Consider the following 18,881-nt stretch of genomic DNA (forward strand, 5'->3'; position numbering starts at 1 on the left):
GCACGGCCGTGGTTTTGGAGATAATCCTTCAGGGGAAGCTGGCATGATGGCTGATTTCTAAGAGTCCTCCCCAAATGCGTTTGTCGTTCTGTTGTTCCTTCTTATCGTGGTCATCGCAGTTTTGAAGCATTGTTAGCCACCCATGGAGGGGAAGGAGGTGACCTCTGCTGTGGCGTTAGGACTTGGTGGCCCACAAAGTAGCCTCGAGAAGCGTGTTATTTGTCAACCAGAGGAAAAACATAACAAGGACATCACTCCTTCATCTTCTTCGTTGACCAAGTAAATACAGAAACCGAAAGAAGGATCTCTTTTGTTCCAAATTGTGGTTTTTGGTCATCAGGTGGAACCCAAAATGTTCTTAAAGACAAATGATAAAATACAGGGATTCCTTGACTGGATCCCAGAATTTCTGGTGTTAAGTGAGATGTTGGTTAAGCGACTTTTGCCCCATTTTACGACTTTTCTTTCCCCAGTTGTTAAGTGAATCCCTGCACTTGTTAAGTGACTAACACGCTTGTTAAGAGAACCTGGCTTCCCCATTGACTTGGCTGGCCAAACGGTCGCAAAAGGGGATCGCTTGAACACTGCGGCCGTCATAAGTGAGACTCAGTTGCCAAGCATGATCCGGATTTTGATCATGTGACCAGGAGGATGCCACAATGGTCGTAAGTGTGAGAAACAGTCATAAGTCACTTTCCTCAGCACTGGAAAAAGCCCTGTCGTGAATGAGCCCACTATCTGAGGGCGAAACAAACGGGGTTTTACTGTAAATCTGTATTTACTTTTTCATCCCCGCCATTTTAGGGGTTGCTCTAATGCTGCTCCCCAGAACCCCGAATTCGGGGTCAAATTTGGGCGCGTGTTCTTTAATACCCTCTGTCTTAAAGTGCCTCATGAGAGTTCAGGATCTGTTTTATTTTCCTCCCCCAACCGCCCCCCCCTTGCTTTCCTGTGGCAGCGTTCCTGATTTAAAAGGCCCAGTGATCAGAAAAAAAACCTTTTTCATTCTTGTGGGGGCTTTCAGTTGGCACAATAAATTGTCACAATGTGGGTGTCAAGGATTTTTCTCGCCTCGTTGCTGTCTGGACCCTTCCTTGCTTGGCAGCTGGCTGTCTCCCCTCCCTGCAATATATTTATTTGTTTATTTGGCTCCAGGTTCTTTCCTGAGTCCAAGCCAAGTATCTGCTGCGGATATATTCGTTATATATTAAGTTTATAAGGCCACCCAATTCCGTAAGGACCCCAGGCAACAGACAGTGATAAAATCACAGCCCAAAAAAAGAGAGACATAAATAGTTTCACACCAATCTTTTTCCTGCGGGGCCTTAAACGCCAGATGGCCCAATTCCTCTCAACACTAAAGTGTGAACTTGGGAGGTGGACTGCATCAATTCACAGTGAAAGAGGATAGGTGATGGTTTATTAAATTAAGAAGTCACTTGGAGTGCAGGTGTGCACTGGGGAAAAAGTTATATATAACTCCCTCTTCTCTATAAAAGGTTTTTTTGAAAATGTGGCCCCCGTTCTAAGGTTCCGATCCCTTCTTTCGCCTGATGCGCTGCAGTCTTCTTCTAGGAAGCGATATCTAGGTTGGAAAGCTCACCTGTTGTTTGGGGAAAGCGGCCTTATTTATCCTAGCTCCTTTAGTCCTATCTCCTTAAGTTATTTCTTGCAGGAAGAAGAAAAAGATAAGAGGAAACCCTGGGAGAAATGAGGAGGGGTCCTAATGGGAGATGTCCCCGTGTGTGGAGCTCCTTTATGGCTCCCGGACCTTTCTGGGAAAACGCCCGAAGACTTTGCTTTCTGGTGCCTTCTCTAAGCCTTTATGGGCACTCTGGCTGAGAGGGAGCCAGGCGAACAGCTGAGCAGGAATCTCCCGCCCTAGCCAACCACTGATCGTATCTTCTTTGTGGGTTCTGAAGTGCGATTGTGGTGTTTCCTCTTTTGATTTCAGAGGCTGAGTCCAAAGAGGAGAATCTAGAAGAGTCAGATAAGCCAGGAACGCCGGAGGCCGAGCTGTGGATGGGACCAGGTAAATCTCCTCTCTTGGTTTTCTCGCCCTGGCTCTCGGTACAGAACAGGACGGTGAGCATTGGAGCTGGATGCCTCGCTTTGTGTGCCAGATCCAGCTTGGTTCCACCCAACCGTGAAAGCTCACAGGATACCAAGCCTTGGCATATGAATGATCCTCCATCACCGATCTTTAAAAAGTTTTGTTAACTTGCTTGGGGACATCTCTGAAGGGAAGGGTCCTTTTTAAGAATCACCAGACTATATAATAGGAGAGTGATACAGTCGCTTGGGGGGTGGGTGGGAGTTCCCCATCTGATTGCTTTCTCCCACATGTTGATCGCGGCCATCTGTCTACCGTAACTCAGGGCACATCAAACCGCTTCCAAATTCAGGCAAGTTCGGGAGCTGGGACTCCCATGGGAGATCCTCGTGCAGAGGTTTAGAAAAGCCGGATCCTGCTCCTGGTGTTTGGCTTGGACTTTAGACTGTAAGCTGACACAGTCTATGGGGAAACGGTTGGGCGTGCCGGTCTCCATCTGTTAACAGAACAGTAAGGAAGTGTAAAAACAGAAGTTCAGATATAGGCGAGATACGCAGTGGCTCCGATCGGGGTGATGGGTATGGTAGCTTGGATGTAGATGAAGGAGCTCGGAGTAGCTCTTGCAAGAAGTGTGTCTCTCTCTGGCAGGAGATGCCAGGCGCAACCAAAGTCTGAATCCTAAGGCTGCCTGTTAGGCCAAAGGGAGTGGCCTAGGGACCAGGGAGTCTGGTTGTCCATTGGCTGTTGTCATCACACAACACACACCTAGTATGCGAAATCTCTTTGGCAATACCTGCTTGTTGGAGAGCATCTCATAGTGCAGAGATCTCCAAACTTGGCAACTTTAAGACTTTTGGACTTCAACTCCCAGAATTCTCCAGCCAGCATAACCTGCTCTCTTGTAATCCCTTCCTCTGCAACCTCTCCACTTAGATCAGAGGTCTCAGCTCTGCTGGCTGAAGAATTCTGGAAGTTGAAGTCCACATGTCTTAAAGTTGCCAAGTTTGGGGACCCCTGTCTTAGTGTAAGCATCCAAAGGTCAAATGTGGTCCTTGGTCCACCAAAGCATCCTAACATACCCTTAGTCTTGTTTGAAGGATGGACACTCAACATAGATTGATCCAGGCTGGAAAATGTCTTCTAGAGCCACAGCTGGGATGTGTAATTGGGAAAGGGATCTATTCTACCTTAACCATAACTTTGCAAGATGGGCTAGGCCAAGGTCATCGAGAAGCCAAAGAATAGCCCTACAGCCTCTTTGAGCTTCTCAAAATGTATCGTTTGTATGGATGAACTTGTGTGCATTCCTACCCACATCCATGTGTGGTTCTTCTTTCACGGCTGGTTTAAACAAAACAAAGAAAAAACTATGCTCACCTGAAATTGTTTTCTGCTCTGAGAGCTTGGATACCTTCATCTGTTGTTCTTCTGGGTTTTGTTTCTTGAAAAGAAAGGAGGGTTACAAAGAAGACACACACACACACCCAGCTCCTCCTTCACCTGGGTCACTTTGGAAACACACCCCACCTGGAGATGGCGTGGAGACTCCTGAAGGCATCTCCCCCCTCTTTCCCCAGCTGTTTTGGCATGGCTTCCTCTGCTTTCCCCTTTTCCTTCTCCTCCAATTCCCCTCCCCACATCTGGCTCCTAGTCCAGGAAGGGAAACGTGTGCTGATATCCTTGGCTCTTCCTGGATCTGTTGGCCGGAAATAGATCTGTAGAAGGCCCACACCTTCTCCGTGGTTATCTGCTCTCTCCCATCCCTGACCTTCGGCCTGTGGGAGCCCAGCCTGCTCGGCCCCTGCTCGTCACTGGCAGTGATGCTCCTTGGGCCACCTTGCCAGGACGTCCTTCCCACCACATTGTAAGCATCCGGGGTGGGGTGGGGGGTGCAACAGTTGGCATTCCTGGCCTCCAAAATACTGACGGTGGGTTTATTCTTTAACCAGCAATTTATCAAGTCTTCCCTCTTGACTGGATGCTCAGTTTAGGACTCTTACCTTCCCTGAGAATGACACAAGTGAAAACTATCCGGCCCATTTCCAGAGGAGAAACCCCTCATTTTCCCCACAGGGCCAATTGCCACCTGGGAAAAGCAAGGGAGAACCAATGGGAAGAGGTTGCAAAATCAGTGGTGGAGGCTCAAATTGCTGCAAGCTGGGGAATTCTGGGAGTTGAAGTCCGCACATCTTTTAATTAATTACTTCATTACATTTCTTTCAAGAATAAATGATAAAAAGAAGAAGAAAGAAATTGGGAAAAAAATAGTGAGGTGTAAAGTGCAAGGGGTAAAGGAAGAGGGAAGAAACAAAAGACAGCAAATGGCAAACTCTCCTTCATACAGTTGCAAATCTAAAATACATTCACCTTTTGATCTGACATTCAGTAATACGCAGGGTTTCTATCATCAGAAACAATTGTAATTGTCACGGAATCAATACAGCACCTCTTTTGGTCTCAGGCAAAAAGTCCATAAGTGGTTTCCACGTGAAAGCAGAACTGAAACACGCAGACCTTAAAGTTGCCCCAGTGGAGAAAGACTGGCATAGATTGAAAAGTGCCCTGGGGATAATTCTCCACTGGGACCCCAAAAGGCCCCAGTGAGTAGGAGACGGGGACCCTGATTATGTTCAGCCCCCCCCCCCGTCCTTCCCTGCTGGAAAAATCCTGCCTAATTGGCCTGCACCTTCCCCGAGGCTGAAAACAGTCCTAGAAAATGCACCCACCCACCCACTCACCCTCCCCATTGCTGTGACTGAACCCCGTTTGGCTCTTTGCGTTCTTTATGTAGAAGAGATTTTATTATCTCTCTGTCCAGCCCATCTCCGCTGCGGTAATTGGAGTGATATTAATTTCTGTGTGGCTGGGAGTCGATCTCGGTCCGGCGATGCGGGGGTGATAGAGCCTTTCCTTTCCGGGCTAACCGCCGCGATAGGCCTTCTATCAGTCTCCACGCAGGCACCGCACTTATCAGGAGGAGAATGGCAGAAAGAGGGAAGGAAGGAGGAAAAAGAGGACAATGTCAGCAGCAGCCTGAATTTCTTCTTTATCTGGCAGAATCCGCCATGTGTCAGCTCTGGCAGACAAGAGAGGCTTGGAGACGCGGAGATCAGAGAGGGAAGCTGGGAGTTGGGCTTTTGTTCCTGAAACTAGCAAGTTTGGGCCATTGCAAACCTTCCTTCCTTCACTCCCTCCCTTTTTTAAAATCTCCCTTCCTTCCTCTGATCTTCCTCCCAGCCAGCCAGCCATCTCCCACCTTCCTTCCATCCCTCCCATCTTCCTTTCATCTTCAATCACCCTTCCTCCCTCCCCTCCCACCCATCCATCCATCTCCTTCCTTCTTTCTTCTCTTTCTCCTTCCTTCTTTCCTTCACTCTCTCCCTTTTTTATCTCCCTCCCTTCCTCTGATCTTCCTCCCATCCATCCATCCATCTCCTTCCTTCTTTCCATCCTTCCCAACTTCCTTTCATCTTCAACCTTCCTTCCTCCCTCCCTCCCATCCATCCATCTCCTTCCTTCCTTATTTCTTTCTTTCCTTCTTTTTCTCCTTCCTTCCTTCTCCTTCCTTCTCTTTCTCCTTCCTCCTTTCCTTCCCCCCTGCCTCCCTCTTTCCTCTCACCCCTTCCTTCCTTAACAGCCTCCCTCTCCTTGCCCAAGTTGCAGAGTTAAGCAGAGTCCCCTCAGGGCCAGATTCAGGAGCTTGCCAAGGCCCTGGGCAGCTGTGGGCAGAGGCCTCTGCAGCATCTGGAGAGCCCAGAGGGACCAAGCGTGCAGTCTCCTCTCCAGGTGAGATGCAGCTCCAGCTTGGCATCTTCTTCCTTCCTGGGGACATGCACCAAGTTCTTGAGACTATTTTTGGGTGCCAGCTGTGGCTCCCCTTTGTCCTGGGAAAGGTGCCACCGATGGTTTGAGGCTGAGGACGGCCCAGACCTATTTGCCATAGTGGCTGGGCTCTGCGTTCAGGTCCAGATGCTCCTATCAGGCCAATCACAAATATACGGTGGCTGCTGTTACTAGGATGAGAGGAGGAGGGTCTCCTCTGAATTCCCTCATGTCAGCAGAGAAACAGCTGGATATAAAGCAAGTCAAAACAATGGGCACATAACCCAGCCAGGTCATCAAATGCACCTGAAATGCCAATCTGAGCCTGGAAGGGGAAGAGACGGGGAGGTCTCAGAGTAGCTACGGGTGAGGGGAATTCTGTGGAGCCTCCATGTTCAGAGGAAGTCTATCTCTAAGGAGCAGCGCATTGGCGGCCAGCCCGAAAGCTCTCCTGAGTTAGCAGAAGCGGCTGTGGGAGAACCTTTCATTCTGGAGCCCCCTGCAATCCGTAGATGCAGCCGCCCCTCACCAGCCCCAACAGCTGCGGCACAGACCCCTGGTGGCCGGAGACGGGCAGGGAGGGCAGGAGGATGCTTTGCTGCCGCTGCCTGCTGTGCCAAGCACAATGGGAGAGTCAAGGGGAAGGAGAGGGATGGGATTATGTTTTCCTTCCCTCCTTTTTAATCTTCCGTTTGACCTTGCTCGCTTGGAAGGGTCTCGGCTGCTTTCAAATTCCGATATGCAAATCTGTGATAGCTCCAATTTATAATCCTTAACTTGGGCACCGTTGCAGCGGACGGAACAGCCTCTTGCATTTGTTTCCCCGTCTCTCAAGTCGGCGGCTCAGCCACTGGAGTCGTCCCCAAGCAGGGGCAGGGGGGACTTTCCTGCTCCTTCTCGCCCCCTCCCCAAGTGGAGCTGAGATGGAAGGAGGCTCCCTTTGCTAGGCGCTTCTCAGCATCTTCCCAGAGAGCCCCCAGCAAGCCAGTAGGGCTGAAAAGCAAACCGGGGATCCATTAGGCACCCCACTTCATTTTTCCCCTCGTTGTAGAAATCTCAAGGAGTTCTTGAGGATTAGCTGCTTGCCTGGGTGTTGGGAAGAACAGAAGCCAGGGGGGGGATGGGGCTTTTGGGTCTGGGCGGCGCCATATTTCATGCTTGTTTGGAGTCCCGCATCCAGCGGTAGTGGTGGGTTGATGGTTAACCACTTGTCTGAAATGGTGTAGGGTTCTCTGCTAGAGCAGGGGATGGACTAGAAGACCTCCTAGTTCCCTTCCAACTCCGTTATTCCGACTTGACCCTGCCCTGCTCGTGTGTACCATTTCTGGGTTCCTCAGTACTGGTTAGTAACCTGGCCCCAGGTGGCTTTCTAATTCGTGGGACATTTGATTCAGTCTCCACCTGTTGGTTTTGAGTGGCAAGAGGGATGGAGAGACCCAAGTCCCTTCCCCTTCCATTGGCCTGTTCAGGCAAGGCAACCCCAGCCTTCCTCTTCCCCCTCCTGTCAAAGCTCCCCATAAAGTCTCCTTCAGGGTCTCCAGGGGCCCAGCCTCGTCTACAGGTTGGGCTTCTCTGGTGGGCCCCTCCAAGTATTAACCCCCTTGGGCCCTACTTGGCTCCTGAGCTCAGAAAATGCCCAGCTGGGTCCATCGGGCCTTTGGCCAGCCCAGGTTCTCCTGGATGCAGACAGCCTTCATTTGCGTGTGTGCAAATAGGTTTCCTGTCAATCTACACGTCTACGGAGACACGTCTCCACCGTCCAGGCCATGGTTGTCCCAAAGCTCCTTCTTCCAAAAGGCAAGCCGACTCTTTGGGGTTTTTCCCTTGAGAACTGAAGAAGCCTCTTGGATGAGAAGCGAAACGTTTTCAAGGCAAAGCGAAAAGCAAAGCCCAGTTGCCTTTTGGAGAAAGCCCCTTTGCCTTAAATTGTTTTTAGAGGGAAAGACGTGTTTCTACCGTTCGTTTGGGTTTTGTTTTTTAATGCAGGTGCTTTTGAAGGGAGGGCTCCCTCCCCCCCTCCCAGCTCTATGCTCAGGAAAGCTGGGAACTGGGGGTTGGTTTTTTCCGTTCCTGGAAGCACCTGTGCTAAACCTACGGAAGGTGATCCTGGCTGGGCTGATTAATTGAGGCGCCTTTTAAAGGTGACAAGCGCCGGTTTATCAGTTAATGGAGCTGATCAGTGGACTCAGAGCAAAGCCCTCCCCTCCAGCCCGTCGATCTCAAAGGGCAAGGCGATAGCCATCTGCTTAGCTGCCCCACCGGGCGCTTGGGAGCCGGGCCTCTCCGCCATTGCCAGGTGGGAAACTGAGGCAGGGAGAGGAGTCAGGGGAGGGGGGGCGTCCTTCCCTGGAGCCCTTGTGCCTTCCTAAGGATGACCGGACACATCGGGGGGCTCCAGGCTCCCCAGCCTTTGAGTTAGAAGAATACGGGAAGAGTTCTGCTTTCACACACATGCACACACACACACAACACAGTGTGTGTGTGTGTGTGTGTGTGTGTGTGTGTGTGTTCCATTTTGCCTTTTTGTCTAAATAGCCCCATCCCACTAAGCCCAAACCTGCCAGAAAGTCTCCGTTGGTATCTCCTCTCTAAGCCGTGCTGAATTTTTTTTTGCTTCCTTTCTCCAACTTCTATTTTTGCCCCATTTTTCTCTCCCCCCACCAACCACCAAACTCTCTTTCCTTTCTTTCTTTTTTTATCTCTGTTGTGACTCCTGTCTGAGTAATCTCTCTCTGCCTGAAGTTTTCTATGCAAACCTCAAGGTTGATTATCAGGTGGCCCAGCACAGAAAGAGAGAGGGGGGGGGCAGGACGGCCCCTTCGGGCGGACGGGGCAGGTCGGGTTGCCCACGATTCTCTGGATAAGTGTGTGTGCGCACACCCCTTTCTCCCTCTTCTCATTGGTATGTGTGGGTGGGAAAAATTATTCCAGCTATTTTTCTTTATCACTCCTAGCACAGTTTTACGCTAGATAGTCATATTTGTTTTAGATTACCGGGGGGGGGGGGGGGAGCCCGGTGCATGCTGGGGGAATAACGTGGCCTCAGTCCGCCAGGCACGGGATGTTCAGCACACTGCCACCCATCCTAGACAGGCCTCCCAGTACCTTTGAAGGGCTGGCACCAGCCGGGGGAGGGGGGAGGGAGACCCCCAGTTAGCCACCCAGCCATGCTCCTCCTAGCCTCCTCAGGAGGTTCTGGTTGGAGCGAACATGAACAGATCAACCAAGGAGCCTTGAGGGAGGGAGGGAGGAAGAGAAAGAGGGAGGACCAGCGGTCAAGGGACACTCCAGAGTGGCCCCATCCTTCTAGCCTAGCCGTTCACGTCACTCAGAGACCCAATCGGCACATCTCCGCTTTCCTTTGGCCCACCTTTGGGCTTGCAGTGTGGCATGGGGCAAACCCAAATGGGAGGAATCGAGTCCCCGGCGCCCCTCTGGCTGCTTCCTTTCGTGTCTGTCTGGAATCCGTCTCCATGCAGGATGGAGGCTCCAGGAAAACCTTTGGGCTTCTCCTGGATCCCTCAGGGCAAGGACAGGGGAAGGCAGAGGCCCAGCGGTGGCAAGGACGATTAGCCGGTGGCATAAAAACAGGAGGAAAAGCCAGCGAAGATTGATGGTTGGACGAGGCACAGCCGCCCCACCCTGCCAGGGGAGATAGGATCGCTGTTGCCAGGATATCATCAGCCTCTCCAAGGCCACCTCCCTGCCTCGGATGATGCTATCGTCCAGCGCTTCCCTTGATGAGACTGTCTTCCAAAGGGTCTGCGGGGGGGGGAGGTGGAGATGGAGCAGGGCTTGGAGAAAGAGGGCGAGGAAGGATGCCCCAGCCCTCAGTGGGGGGGTCAGGGGGGCTTCCTACAGGCGATTTGGAGGGTTCGGCAGATTGAAAATTGGGGGAGAGGCTTGAAGCCAGTTGAGGGCAGAGGAAGGGGGGAACCAGAAGCGTCCAGACCTTCTGTGACCACAGTGGAAGAGGGAATCTGGCTTGGGGAGAAGCAGGGGAGAGCCTCCCTGCCAGTCAAAGGGCCCCGTGACTGGTGAGTCTGAATGCCCTCCTTCAGAGGGCTGCCCTCTTGCTTTGGGATCCACGATCAGGATCCTGCAAACAGGCCTTCCCTCCGCCCTCCCCATTTCCTGGCAGCCCCCATGCAATATGCTTGCCTCTTTTGTCTTCCCTCTTTGATGGAAAGCCTTGGCACCAGCGGGGTCCGGCTGAGCACCTGGGAAGGAGGGCAAAGCCACCCCCATTTCAATTGCTCCTCACTCCCATTTCATTCCTTCCGCAGCAGAAATATACTGTAGCTGGGAGTTCTTTGGCCAAGCAAATCCCTTAAAATGGTGCTTGTCAGCCTTGGCAACCAACTGCACTTCAGTTGCCTGCACTTCAACTCCCAGAATGCCCCGGACGGAGAATTCTAGGACCTGGCGTCCACACCTCTGAAAATTGCCGAGGTTGAGAAAGACGGCCTTAAAAGCATCAGCGCACAGAGACATTCGTAACATTTCCTTTCATGGTGATTAGGGCTGGGAAGAAGACTCAGGCTGGGTTAGCCCTCGGGGGGCTGTCTTGCTTTGTAGCCCCCACCCCAAAATCGCACAGGTGGTCATTCGGAGGTGCACCGGCTGACACACACACACACACACACACACACAGCTTTTTCCAATCCCCCCCAAAGAGCCGAGACTGGCTGTGTTTGCATGCAGATCTCACACCACTTGGACAGGCAATTCTCTCTCTGGCCCCTTGCAAACTTTGCGCAAAGCTGCCCCTTGCAAACTGGACGTTTGGAAACTTGAATGTTTTCTTCCCTAACCTGCAGCCCCAGACACAACTTTAAATGGTGGCCTGAAACCGCCTTGATTGTGCAGGGGGGGAAACCACCCGGGCTGGGCTCCAGCCTTGGCGAGGGCCCTTTGATGTCGCCTTTTGTCCCTTGGGATCGACCCTTGGCCTAAAACCTCTGCCTCTGAGCCGGTGCCTATGCACGCTGGGGGCGGAGAGACGGGCCTCGGTTGCTACACAGGCTTGGTAAGAGCTCCTCCATTAATGGGGTCAGGGTTTGCAGCGATAAAGATTTGCTGTTCTTAACTGTGTCAAAAAATCAATAAATCCCCAGCGATGCTCGGTTGCGATAGCAGGAGAGAAATCCCCAACAGCAGCTGCAGGGCTTGGACGCACATTGGCTGGGGGTAGGGGGGCTGTGGACGTTTTCACCGAAAACAGCCCTTTCTCGGAAGCGGGGGAGGGGGCGGCCGAGGGTCTGGGGTACGCCACTCCAAAGCCCGTCCTCCAGCCCAGCTGCTCTCTGCCAGCCGCGATGCCCTTTTGAAGCGGAGAGGAGAGCATGGCGAATCAGGTACCCGTGGAAGGCAGCCTGGACCCCCGGCTGCCCAGTTGCCCAGGTGAGGGGCAGGCTCTGCCCAGAGAGAGGAAGGAAGCAGGAGCTGGAGGGGGGCACGAAACGGACTGTACTTTGCCCTGCTGGGCCACCTCACCGCTTAAGCATGCCAGGACGCAACTGTGCTTCCTTTAGGGTGGCACTGTGCGTGGCTGCGAGGCCATCTTGATCTCTGGAGTCAGCTCTTTTCGTCCTTGTGCCGCTTGGGAGTTGGGGAGGGGGGAGGACTTTTGTTAAACTTGGGGATCTCTTCTCCCTTCACAATTAACTGGGTTCAGAAAAGACCACTGGGCATATCAGAGGGCTGCTCCTTTTATAAGGTTAATTTGCCAGGAATGAGATGCAGTTCTTGGTGGGTGGCAGGTCTGCTCCGCCAGGTCTTCTGCCTGGTGGGCCACCAGTTGACCTTGGCCTCCAAGCCAGAGAAGCTGCCCAGGGCGAGGAGAAGAAAGAGGAAGGGTCTCTTTTTTCCTTCTCCTCTAATTTTCAGAGCGGATTTGGGGGTGGGGGTGGGGGGGAGACTTCAGTTATTCCAAGTATTGCCCCTGATTACTCGGGCAAAGCTGGGATAATCTCTTGAGCCCCTTGAAGATATTTTGCTTTTGTGAAGGGAGGTGAAGAGTGAAGGCAACGGTGGTTGCAGGCAGCTTTAAAACTCTTCCCAATCACCCCCTCCATCTTATCAGGAGATTGTGCGTCATTTTGCTGGTTGAGTTGTCAAGATTGTGTGTGTGTGTGTGTGTGTGTGTGCACTTTAATGTTCCAGCTGCATCGGGCTTGCTGCTTCCCAAAGGAAGGCCAGCTTCTCAAAATTCAGTCGTAGCTGGGCAACATTGGGTTTTGTCCTTCATTCACACCCCAACTGGACAACCCACCTTCCAAGGTTCAGCCCTGACCAGCCTCTTGTTGATTGTTCCCCAGCCCTGGGTTCAAATTACCCTATTCGTGGACCCTTCCTCGAGTTCTGGTTTCCTTCTGAGGTTCCCCTTCTTCGTCCTTTGTGGAACTTGCTGGAACTTGAGTCCTCCCCATTAAACTGACCGGCAGGCGGAAGAATCTCTGCTTACTCATTGGGCCAGTTTGGCCATTTGTGTAAAGCAGGGGTGTCCAAACTTGGCAACTTTAAGACTTGTGGACTTCAACTCCCAGAATTCCCCAGCCAGCTCTGCCTGGCATCCAGTGTCCCCCCAAAATTGGTTCACAGCTGATCCTTTTTGGATCAACCACAGCCAGGCTGGTGGGTTGGGCAGCCTGGCCCCTCCTGCAGGCTGCGGGCGTTCCCAGCGTCCCTCTCCTTTGGCCAAGTGGGCTGGAGCTGCAGTCGGCAGTCGTAGTTCAGGGCCATGTGGAGGGTAGCTGGTTTCCCAGCTGAGGGGTGGCAGGAGGTGAGATCAAAGGAGGCCCAGAGAGGCCACAAAAGGAGCCAAGTCTCCTCCTGTGGAATGCCCGGGGTCGGTTGGTGAGCAGCAGCTCGGAAGTAGGCAAAAGGGCAGACTTTGCATGGGTGTTTACTACTCTGGCATTCGTACATCTGCCTTTCTCCTAGGACGGAATTTCTCAGGCTTGGCAACTTGAAGAAGCGTGGACTTCAACTCCCAGAATCCCCCAGCCAGTTAGGCAAGAGTTGAAGTCTGCATGTCTTCCATGCCACCAAGGCTGAAGAACGAGGGGTTGTGTCATCCCAACAGGATGGACCTCCTACCCTTTTCATGCTCCCAGTTCTAGAGGTGGCTGAGACCCCCTCTCTGCAAGCAGCCCAACCTGGCTCATGACACGGTGCTTCTGAACTGCTGGCTGGCCTGAGTTGGGTTGGGTTGAGCCCACCTCCTCCCACAGCCTCGCTCAGCTCTCTGGGCTCCAAATGCAGCCGCGGCAGCCCCATCCCAGCGAAGGTCCTTCTGTAGAGGCCCCCCGAGGGACGCCAGCCTCCTCAGACGGCATCTGTTCGCCATCTTCCCTCTTCCCCTCCATTCCGCTTGCAACTTCATTATCGCCGGCACGCAGGCCGATACCAGCCCAATTTGGTTAATGATGCCGGAGATAAGAATTATTCTGATAACTTTGGGCCAGCTGGCTTGCAGGAGCCAATCGGAGGGTTGCTTGGCCAGGAAGCTGATGGGGAGATAAGATAAGGGCGGAATTGTATTAACCTGCCGGGTGGTGAAACTGAGCGCCAGCGCCACCGATCCCGAGATTAGGGGCAGACAGACGCAGGCGCACAGCCATCTGTGGGGAAAATTGGACTTTGTTCCTTGCGATAATCGACAACATTGTTTTGGCCATTAGGCCTGGCCGGACTTTTAATTGATGTGTCCTGGTGGTGGCCAGTTGATCCGGGAGGTGGCACTGAGGGGGAACGGTCAGATGGGGAGCCTGCCTGCTCTTTGGAAGTGGGGTCCATCCGTCTGTCTGTCTGTCTGAAGTCCAGGCTCTGCAGAAATGGCCTTGGGCTAGAGACCCTCTGGTAGGAATGTCCAGGCTTTGCTTTCCAGCTTCTCAGCAAGCCACGTTGGTGCCCCCTGGCATCCATCTCAGCCCATCACCAGGAGACCAGCCCTGCCCACTGTGCCCCTTCCTTCCTTCCCTCCCAATTTCTTTTTCTATTCTTCTTCCTTCCTTTCTCTCCTTTTCCTTCCCTAATCTCCTTCCTTCTTTCCTTTCTTTCCTTCCTCCCAATTTCTTTTTCTATTCTTCTTCCTTCCTTCCTTTCTTTCCTTTTCCTTCCCTAATTTCCTTCCTCCGTTCCTTCCTTTGTTCCTCCCTCCCTTTCTTCCTTCCATCTAACCTCCCTCCCTTTACACCCTCCAGCAGAAATAGGGGGAGGGAGGGAGGGAAGAGCCCTATTTTTGTCCCCTTCTGTCTGGAACGGTTGCCTCCTTTATCAGTGGGCCAGTGTTTTCTCTGGTGAGGATTGATACACAGAAGATGCTCTGTTCTGACATGGGAAGTGTCAGCAGGAGGCTCTTATCGTCCAGCCATGGTCTCCTGACCCAAACGAAGCTGATTAACCAGCAAGAAGCCGAAGGAGGGAGGGAGGGAGGGAGGGAGGGGGCTGCTGGGTATCCCAGGAGCCGGCCGGAAGTTGGGGCTCCCGGGTTGTCTCCCATTTTTCCATAGAGTTGGAGGTGGGGGTGACAAGGATCTATGCTTTGCAGGCTATTCTCCCCTGTTGGGGGCTTTAAACGGTATTTGGTTCACCTCAACCATGGCCACTTTAAAACAGGTGGACTACAACTCCCATAATTCTCCAGCCAGTATGGTCCTGGTGAGACTGGCACAGCCTGGCCAAGACAGTCACGAAAGCTGGCAATGCCCCCCCCCCCCGAGGTGGGCCGAGGCTGCTAGCTGTGGGCCTCCTCCCCTCCCTCCTGATAAACCCTGGGGCTGGGTTCTTCCCCCTCCCTCCTCTTCTTCCCCCTTGGATGTGGGGAGAAGGAGGAGGACTCTGATCTGGAGGGTTTGTTTCCCAGCAGAAGGTCAGCCTGAACCCCCAGCCGGCCCTCCTCCTTCCCCTGCGGGGGGCTTGGAGGAAAGTGGGGGACTGCAGGCGCCCCTCCCTGCTTTCCCAGATGTGGAATGAGGAGGGGGAGGCCTGGCTTGAGCCTGCCTTGAAGTATTGTTTAACTGCCATCTTATCAGCAGGCAGCATGATGGAGGTGCAGCTAAAACATTTTTAGGCCAGTTTTCCCGGCCAATTTACATGTTATCTCCCCCCATTAAACCAAGAGGCTTATCAAACCATCGAGGCTATTACAGCTCCGGCTGCCTCAGCCAAGGGTCCTAATGAAACCTCCGAGAGGCTCCTTTTCCCAGGGAGAGATGCCAGGAACTTTGCACCATCCTACCCCCCCTCTCCAGGAAAACCCTCTAGGGCAGGCGTCTCCCACTGTGGCCACTTTAAAGCCTGTAGACTTCGACTCCCAGGGATGGCAGGCTGGGGAATTCTGGGAGTTGAAGTCCACAGGTCTTAGTGGCTGAAGTTGGACACCCCTGTGTGGCTGGGGAATTCCTCCTCCTCCTCCTCCTCCTCCTCCTCCTCTTTCCAGTGAGGAAATGAGGAAGTATTCACTAGGGAAGGTTGAGTGATGGCACACACTCTTGCAGCTCACCTGAGTTTCCATGTGTTTCTGAACTAGCGACCATTCCCACCTCAAATCCCCCAGTTTAAATATTTGACCTTGGCAAAGAGACCCTTCCCCCTGCCTGCTCCAGCAGGATGATGTTGAAGTGGCCCCACCTGTCCCCCCAAGCTCTAACCTTCTAACTGCCAGGAGCACCTTTTGCCAAGTTGAAGTGCCCACTGGCTTTGGCTTGGCCTCCCTCAGCAGGGCAGCTCAAATAAACCCCTGGAGGGGTCATCCAGGGTGGGCTCTTCGTTGACCCTTTGGACTTCTCCAACCCTCCCTTTCTTCTCTTTCAGACAAGTTGGAGCTTGTGACCTCCCAGGCGGAAAGCAAGGTGTGTGCCAAACACAGCATCCCCAGCGGAGTCTTTTGGGGGCCGTTCCTGGGAAATATCCACAGCGAACCTCCTTCTCCAGGACTGAGCGAGCCGGTAAGGTTCCCCCACCTACAGACAGGCTAACTGGACCCATCCTGGACCTCCACCTGAGAAACGGTCGTGGTAGAATTACAAACACTACAGGAACAGAGGGGACCTAGATACACAGGGTGCAGGGGAGTTGTAGTAGCAGCATATTTGGGTGCCAGGAGGTACAAGTACCGTATTTTTGGGAGTATAAGAGGCACCTTCCCCTCCCCAAAAAGCATTTTCCACCCATTTTTTGCCAAAACGGGGGCGCTTTTGCCTTCCCCCCAGGCATGCTGAAGCCAGCCGAGTGCTCCTGGGGGCCGGGGAGGACAAAAACTTTTTTTTCTTACTTGCCTCTTCAAAATCTTGGTGCGTCTTATACACCGGTGCATCTGATAGTCCGAAATATACGGTACTTAGCTGAATGGCTTCTACCAAGGAATTGGCTCGGAGGGTGCATTCCCCCTCCTCTGACTTGATCCGACTTGATTCCTGTCTAGGACTAGCAGGAGTCTGGGGGGAAGTCAGAGACCGGGTGGCAAAGAAAGGGACGTTTGTGGGTACATCAGTTCTTAGAACCGGCAGAGACCCATGTCTGCCATGCCTCCCGAAACCAGTTCTCCTACGGGTCTGCCATCTTGTTTTTGGCTCTGCGCATGAACAGAACCGGCAGCAATGCCAGTAGCCACCCTCCCCTGAGCAGTGCCCAAATCTAGAAAGGGAGCCACAGGGCGAGGTGCCCCACCCCCTCCCGCCTGGGTGCTGGAGAGAAGCAGGGGGCTTCGCTCTGGGCCAGGGTCCTGTTGAGGGGCTTTGCTTGTCTCTTGGAGGTAACCGGGGAGCCTGCATCCACTTCCTCTCTCCAGCGCCATCCCGGGAATCGTGGCCTGGGCAGGGCGAGGGCTTGGGAGCCGGTCCAACTTTTCCCTGTGCTTTTGCGAAGAGTATCGGGCCCCAGCGTCTGGGCCTCCCCACTTTCTCTCCCTCTCCGTCTCCCTCTGCTCCCCATTTATCTCTTTTTTGTGCTGAATTAAATCCTTGATTAACCCTTATCTTGCCAGTTTGGCGGCTATCTCTCCTGTGGCGCCGTCTGTCCAGACAACCGGTACAGGATGATTGATTTCTTGGAGATAGGCTGCTGCTTTCTTCTGATACTTCATTTATTGTCTAAATATTTTTGCTCCCGTTTCAGCAGCTTCCCTTATCCAGCCACGCTGACAATCCCCAGCCCTCTTTTTCACCGCTCTCTTTTCCTTGGCGTTGTCACTCCTGGGGGAGGTGGGAGGGAGGAAGACCCCGCTGCCCCTCAGCCTTTTGCCATTCGTGGCTCTCTGGAAGCCTCAGCCTTCATCAGTCCTGGGTGGGAGGGATACGTTTCCCAGTTCTCTTGCCCCTGAATGTTCTGGGAATGGAGTGGCCCAGAATGGAACATGGGTCCTTGGGGACTGTCTCTACTGGCCCCTCCTTGGATGCCTAGCAGGTATCTGGTCTTAGGGAGCATCCCTCAAACTGGGATGGCAACGCAGGCGCCTCCTTGTGTCCCCATCTCATCCTGCTTTGGCAAGAGAGATCCATTTCCTTGGTTGGGAAGCCCCTTTGAAGCAGAAGATGAGTGGTTGGAGGTCCTCTATTAATTCCAGTCGACTGAACGTCTTGTAGAGAGAGAAAATCGTCCAAAGAAGGAAGAAAGTAGCTGGGAGAAGGTGGTAAGATGGTGGAGTGGAGTTCTTGAATAGACAGAGATGAAGAAGCATGGGGAAACTGAGCAGAGACAAAACATTTAGCATCTGGGTACCAAAAGTAGAGACTGAAGATTTCGGGGTAGGATGGAGGAGGAAGTGTGGCTTGTGACCTTAAGGGTCAGAGGTGAAGCAACCGGAGTGGTAGATAGACCAGATTCTGCAAAGCGGAGTTGAAAGATTGGGTGGTGCTTCCGCTAGAGAAGATCCATGAATGGTATGGTCCTCCTCCTCCTCAAACAGTTGCAAGGCTGCCATTCAGAAGACCGAATAGACTTGTTCTCTGCTGCTCCAGGACTGTTTCTAGGGGGTGTGAACTGAGAAGAAACGGGTCTGAACGGAACATGAGGAAAAGTTACTGCAAGCCAAGTTGCCACAGGAGGTGGTGGTCTCCCCCCATCCCCACCCCGCCCCCAACCAGAATATTGGAGCATAAGATGAAACGCCTCATTGAGAGCAGGCTTTTGCTTTGGAGGCCCTGCGTGTAAAAGATTTGAGGGTCTGGAGCAGGGGTCCCCAAACTTGGCAACTTTAAGACTTGTGGACTTCAATTCCCAGAATTCTCCAGGCAGCTATGCCTGTTGCCAAGTCTGATCTAAATGGAGAGATTGCAGAGGAAGGGATTACAAGAGAGTAAATTATGCTGGATGGAGAATTCTGGGAGTTGACGTCCAGAACTCTTAAAGTTGCCAAGTTTGAAGACCTCTTGTCTGGAGCAATATTTCTAAACCTCAGCAATTGGAGAGGTTGCCTCTCAACAAGCTACCGAGGCTAAGAGACCCTCATATGAAGAGATGCTTCAGAGTCATTCTACGAAAGTCCTCTTCCCTGAGCCCCAAATACCTCCGGCTGGCCAGTGGGCCAGACTTGGGCGATGCTTCCACGAACCTCTGGCCAGCGATTTTGGGGATTCAGAAGAGTGGATCAGATCATACACCTGGGAGCAAATGGGAGGAAGACAGGTGGGCACCAAGAAGCCAATTCTGAAAATCCACCACCTGTGGAGGGAGTGTCCCCCCCTCTTTGCTTCCAGCATAATTCAGCCACCTTCTGCAGGAGAGAAATGCCTGGGCCAGAGGGACGCTTCTTTCTCCGTGGCCCCTTCCTGCTGGGGGAAGCTTAACGACTAACCAGGGTGGTGGTCTCGGCTCCTCCTCTCCCTAGTTCAGCGTGGGGTCTGGATAAAGAGTCCCAGGCGGATGTTATTCAGATAGAGTTTCCGATGGTTATCAGGCCCGCTGCAGATTCCAGACACTGACCCTTTGTGAGAGGGGAAACAAGGGGTCTTCTCAGCATTGCGGTGCTGCCCCGGGCCCCTCTTCCTGCGGAGAGTCTGGA

At 52.9% G+C, this 18,881-nt stretch overlaps 1 protein-coding gene across 1 annotated transcript in view; it reads left to right on the forward strand.

Annotated features, from left to right (window-relative positions):
- The window catches only part of ZFPM1 (zinc finger protein, FOG family member 1), a 70,187-nt gene that overhangs the window by 39,024 nt on the left and 12,282 nt on the right, over window positions 1–18,881 (forward strand). The window contains exons 3-4 of the mRNA XM_081963658.1: window positions 1,955–2,032; window positions 15,695–15,828. Coding sequence (XP_081819784.1) covers window positions 1,955–2,032; window positions 15,695–15,828 — 212 coding nt within the window. The remainder of the gene's footprint in view (window positions 1–1,954; window positions 2,033–15,694; window positions 15,829–18,881) is intronic.

Source organism: Natrix helvetica, assembly GCF_964273705.1.
Source record: "Natrix helvetica genome assembly, chromosome: 10".
Lineage (NCBI taxonomy): Eukaryota > Metazoa > Chordata > Lepidosauria > Squamata > Natricidae > Natrix > Natrix helvetica.